The sequence below is a fragment of the Alligator sinensis genome, unplaced genomic scaffold (genome assembly GCF_000455745.1).
Source record: "Alligator sinensis unplaced genomic scaffold, ASM45574v1 scaffold385_1, whole genome shotgun sequence".
Lineage (NCBI taxonomy): Eukaryota > Metazoa > Chordata > Crocodylia > Alligatoridae > Alligator > Alligator sinensis.
In genome coordinates, this window is record NW_005842535.1 from 132,306 (window position 1) to 138,305 (window position 6,000).

At 39.2% G+C, this 6,000-nt stretch overlaps 1 protein-coding gene across 3 annotated transcripts in view; it reads right to left on the reverse strand.

Moving 5' to 3' along the window:
- LOC102386778 (homeobox protein PKNOX2) overlaps nt 1-6,000 on the reverse strand; it is an 836,464-nt gene that overhangs the window by 109,174 nt on the left and 721,290 nt on the right. For all 3 annotated transcript variants that reach the window (XM_025213523.1, XM_014523785.2, XM_014523786.2), the window contains one exon: nt 1,683-1,871. In XM_025213523.1, the coding sequence (XP_025069308.1) occupies nt 1,683-1,871 (189 nt within the window). The remainder of the gene's footprint in view (nt 1-1,682; nt 1,872-6,000) is intronic.

Below are 6,000 nucleotides of genomic sequence, written 5' to 3' on the forward strand. Positions count from 1 at the left end.
ATTTTGATTTTTCTGTTTGCCTTGAACAATCCTGTGAACTTTGCCATTTAATGGAAGGTTTACTTCATGCTTTTTTGCCTCCCATTTTGTTTCATGTTCTTTTAAATGCTCTGTACACTCAGCTATTCAGTCAGCATATGAACAAAAGTTTAAATAAATGAATTCCATAAAATAGCTTAGGATGCAGTGAGAAATTAAGTTAGCAATGTTCAGGCAGGATGGAATACTATAGGAATAATGCTCTCAAGCACGTCAGAAAATGCCTATACTGCATCTAAAGAGAAAAGACAGAAGGCAACACTAGTGAGACCTGGGAAGAAAAGGTCCTTGCATTACTGCTGTGTCAGTCCAGTGGATCAATGATAGCTAATCAAAAGGGCCAAATCTGGCCTTGGTACACGGAAAAGTTTTTAAAAAAAAGTTAATTACAAATTAAAAAATTAGGCCTGTAGCTGGTAAAATTTTTGTACAAGTTTTTGTAACTATAAATCTTTTCCTTTTTGTTATTCTGTTCCAAAATCAATAGTTTTCATGTTTGTGAACTTTCTGCAATATTCCATGAAAAATATTTCAATTTGTCAATATAAAATGTTTCAAAAGGGAGAATCAGAATTTCCCAAGGTTCTAATAATGTTTTACAAGCTCTTCAGCTACCTCTTTATATTTAATTGCCAGAATTTCAGGGAAGAGAGGTGGTCTACCTAATGAAGACAGGATAGTGCATCCTTCCATACAGGCTCATTAACCTAGTGAGGAAGGTTTTAAACTAGGCTCAATGGGGGCCCAGAGGTAAGTAAAATGCTGGATGCCATGGGTAAAAAACAAGTAACGGAAGGCAATATGGGAAGTCTTACGAATGTTCTTAGAGTAAATCAGGGAAACTGGAGTTATCAAATTGTTTATATATTAATGTGAGAAGCTTAAGGAATCAATAGGAAGATCTGGAAGTCCTAGTATAGTCATGGAAGTCTGAAGTAGTTGAGATAACGAACCTGGTGAGATAGTTTGCATGGCTGGAACTTTATCATCAATGGATATAACTTGTTCAGAAAGACAGGTGAAAAAGTAGGTGTTGCTCTATATATAAAAATACATTTGTTTCAAGGTGCCATACAAAATGGAAAGTAGACCTGTTCAAAGTCCTGGTCAAGGTGAGAGAGGAGAACAGCACGAGTGATGTCACAGTGGGTATCTCCAATAGACTGCCAAACCACAGAGGGGAGGTGGACAAATCTTTTTTTCAACAATTAATTGACTTGTCCAAATCACAAGGACCTGCTGCTCATGGAGGAATGTAATTACCAAAACATGTCCTGGGAAGGTAACATGATCATTCAGCAAGTTCTTGTTGTATATCAGGGATTACTTTTTGGTACAGGTGGTGGAGAAGTCAATTAGTGGGGGAAGCACTTTTAGAATTTGGCTATAAGTTTTAAGGTAGGAAATGAATGATTTTGCTTTTATTTAGAGAGTATTTTTTTTAAGATTCCCATAGTACCTTACTTCTCTGGTCAGACAGAAAACCTCAGTCTCATAAAAGCCAGCTAGGATAACTGTAGTCTCCTGGCTACTGAATTAAAATAAGAAGGAACTTTAGCAAATGGAACAAAATTGTTTGTAGAACAATAATCTCCAAACCAGGTTTCAGGGATGCATGTGTGGTAGATGTCTTTAGCCATTACCTGTTGGTGTAGGTTTATGGAGGACTGGTTTGGGGAGTAGGGCCCCCCAAGGTCATTCCTGAGTAAGTTGTCGCTGTGCATCTTAGTTTTGAGGCAGGTGATATAACGGTTACAAAAGTCCTTGCACAATTCATTCACCTTCTCCAGCTCCAGCAGATGGATTCTCAGAACCTGAATTGCTTTCACCATCTGATAGAAATAAACAAAGAGAAGAAATCAATCCGAGTCTATCAGCCTCCTATTAGTAACTCCAAATACTCATGTACAGCAAAAATAGCTATGAAAGTGGAAATAGAATCTGCATAAATGCCAAAAATGGCATAAATAACTCTCATTCAGGTGCAAAATGTGAAATAGGATTTGGTCTCCCTGTACAATTTCTGGTCTTGTAGCCACATAGGGTAGAATTCAATTATTTTATGGTCAGCTAAGTGTCCAGACTTGGTAATCCATTTGACTGTCTGAGTGCCAAAAATGTCACTTGCACACAAGTTGGAAATCTATTCCTGGTCATGTATCTCTTCACTCAGAGATACACACCCAGGACCAGAATTCCAACCATCATGTAAGGGACATTTTTAGCACTTAGACAACCACAAATGTCACATAGACGATTTGGACACTTAGATGACAGAAAAGGTAACAGGCCATCTCTAGCCCATTCTCAGCCAATATTTGAGGCCTATGGTGTTAGTACAGGAATGCAGTGTTCCTAGATTGTGGAGTTTTGTCATTACTGATCAAAGAAAATAAATATTTTTACTAAAATATTCCTCTTTCCTTCAGAAACGTGCACTACTTCACTACTCTTATTTACTCAAAAATGCTGCTGCTACATTATTTCAGCTGAAGACAAAAGGAAAGAAAGTAATCATTCACTATATTTAGCAAAGTACCTGTAGTTCCCATTTTAAGGTATTATCAGCTGAAAAAAGTAATTAACTAGTGAAATGTTTAATCTCCTTCCCATCACTTGGCTTCCCAAAGAAGTGCTTTGCCACTGCTTAAAGGCTGTTTTGCTAGTCAATAAGTGCATCTACATGTGCAATTCATTTGACTTTATAAACTCCAGAACAATTTGTTCTAGAGTTTATTGGTTCCAGGCACCATGTTTACATGTGTGCCCTGGACCACAGCACATTGAGCCAGGTTGGAGCAGCCCCAGCAGGCAGGGGATCCAGGGGGTCAGCCTGCCAGCCTGCCAGCCTGAGGCTGCTCCAACCTGGTTCAACATGCTGTGAAGGGACTAGCTTGGGCACAAGGGTGCTCCAGTGCAGGGCTAGCTAATAGACATCCCCTGTACTAAAGCACCATGATGCCCCAGGCAGCCCCATCAGTGTCTACAAATGCATTGTGGCACACTAAATAACGCTGTAGCACGATAGTACTTGTGTTTACAAGTACTAACCTACAGTGGTATTTATTCCTTTACTGTGGCCTCATAGGACAGTATGTGTAGATGCTGAGACTTTACTGTGGAGCTAATTAGTCAACCCCCAAGTAAATGTCTTGTGTGGATTCACCCAATATCAATCAATGAACCCATCTAGTTCAAAGCATATAACTATGGATCTTTGTCTCCCTTCATTATTTTTTCATCGTGTCTCCAGTATTATAAGACAGAAATTAGCAAGAGTTACCATCCCGATTTTAAAAAATTAATGTCCAAACAAATTTTAGACATTAAGCATTGGGTGTAAAAATGCATTTGATTGTTCTGATCAAGGACATTTTTTCTATTAACAAGATTATGGAGTAGCAACACAGTTGTATGCCTATTCTAGAGCAAAACCCAGGCCTCATTAAATGTACCCAATAAATATTTAAGAAATTACACATTAAAACTGCCCTCTTATGGAACTGGAACTTTAAGTTTCACAGCTCAGTTTGAAATCTCATATAATAGATAAAGTTTCAAATATTCACTACAGGGCAATCAATTAAGTTTTATATAACAAAAGTCTTTACATTTCAAAGGTTTTTTAAATGTATAAATCATAGTGCTTATCTTTACAAACAGTTCGCCACAACTGTTCATGGGTAGAATTGACTATGCATATTTAAATGGATTGGCAATCAATTCCACCGAACCCTTCCAGGGGCAGCAGTGGAAAACAAGAAACACTGGGGAGGCCTGTTTTGCCCTTTACTAGTTTGTGTACTCAGAAGGTTATATAAGAGGTACTGAAAATGGGTAAAAAGAAGATGCAGATCTCAAGGTACAGAAATATCTCTCCTTCATAAATTACTATTAAGGCTTTTTCAAGTGTGTCACAAAGCCAGAAGGGAGACAAAAATGAAGGACAAAGAAGTATGGGTAGCCAGGGCAAAGAGGGAATAAACTCCCTTTGCTCTCCATCTACTCAAGGAAATTTTTGAATTAAAGAGTTGAAATCCCATGGGATATATTGGTTTTTCAGCTCTTGCTGCAACACATATGTGTTTGCTTTGATATGCTTGAGAATGTATGCACCCCAATACTCTGTTTTCTACTTCTTTTTTCCTACATAAATGGGAATAATGCACAAGATTAAACAAGATTTAAAAAATGACTGGCATATGCCCTCAGAAATTAAGTTCTCCACAACTATTTGGAAAATGTGCACAAAGAAAGGTGTAGCTCCAGAAAGGTACTCTTGGGGACAGGGTTCCCTCAGACCAGGGGCTCCATCCAACAATCACATTTATGAAAGTCAATATTCAAGGACAAAGGAAAGATTTCAGACACACACACACACACACACACACACACACACACACACACACACTAAATCTCTCAATTATCTCAGCTCATTTGCTTAGGGTCTTTCATTTTATGTTCCTGCTTCATTGCGCAGTATATCTGTCTGGATAAAGAGTTACAGTCCAATGGAATACGTGCGTGGGGTTGTAAAAAATACAGATGCTGAATTAATTGACTGTGTGGCACTCAGCAGCTGATTGAGTTGATAATGGCAAGATCTGACCTTTTTCTAATTTCTAATTATGTGCATCTCGGCTGTGAGGAATACATGATTCTTATTCTAATGATGGCTAATGTCACTGCCCTTTTCATCTCCTCTTTGCCGTCAGCAATGGTGGATAATTTACATGGAATTAGTAGCATTAAATAATCTCACAGAAAACATAAACAAATTTCAGCATAGGATTTGTTTGTCATCACTTGTCCAGACATGATGATGGCCTTGCAAATCTCACATAGTGAAGAGGAAAGTCCTAGATATCATTGGGGAAGGTAGAAGTACTACACCCCAAACAAAAGCCACTCTATCTGCTAAGGGGTTTAGGGTTGTAGCCGTGTTGGTCTAAGGATATAGGCAGACAAGGTTCCTTGGGTGAATTTGATATCTTTTATTAGACCAACCCAAATGGTTGGAGAATAGTTATTAAGCAAGCTTTCGGGTTCAAAAACCCTTCGTCAGGCTAAGGAAACTGCAGCAGTCGGTGTGTGCTCTTCCTGGATGGAATGAAAAGTAGAGAAGCCAGGGGCTGGGCTGGGCGGGGGAGTCAGTTGCCAGGCAGATTGTCCAGGAAGAGCACACACCAACTGCTGCAGCTTCCTGAGCCTGACGAAGGGTTTTTGAACCCGAAAGCTTGCTTAATAACTATTCTCCAACCATTTGGGTTGGTCTAATAAAAGATATCAAATTCACCCAAGGAACCTTGTCTGCCTATATCCTTAGACCAACACGGCTACAACCTAAACCCCTATAGCAGGACTCTGACTTTTGAGCTTTAGGCATTGTCTAAGCATACACATTTGGGTTTTTTTCCCTAAATCAGTCCAGTTAAACTGGTGCAAATCTGGGTGTATAGGTAGGGGTTCAGACAAATCTATCTTTTACTGCTGCAAAAGATTCAGCTACCCAGAACAGATACCCTATATCCTTGTGCAGCTCTTTTATAAAGCATGCTGGGTTCCAGTAGTGTACATCTTTGTGTTGTGTTGGGACAGCACCAACAGGGTTAAGTGGGAATGGGCCCATTTACTTTTTCTACTGCGAGATTATTCTGAAAAATGGGTATGTGAACCAAACTTTTGTGTCCCCCCCTTCCCACTCTGAGCCAAACGATTAGTCAACCCCCACCATTAAAACATTCACCAGATGAGTCTTCCAAAATGAATACTGTTACCTTGCATTTCTTTCTTTCACATACAGATGCATGTACTTGTTGTGGTGACTTATCCCTGTCATTGCCATGTTCACTTGATTCAGCTCAGCTCTGTTTAATCATCATTTGTGGGTTTTTTTCCCCTTTCTCATTTTGTCAAAAGGAAGCATCAGATATGAGGAGAATGCCAGTGGAAACCAGGCAC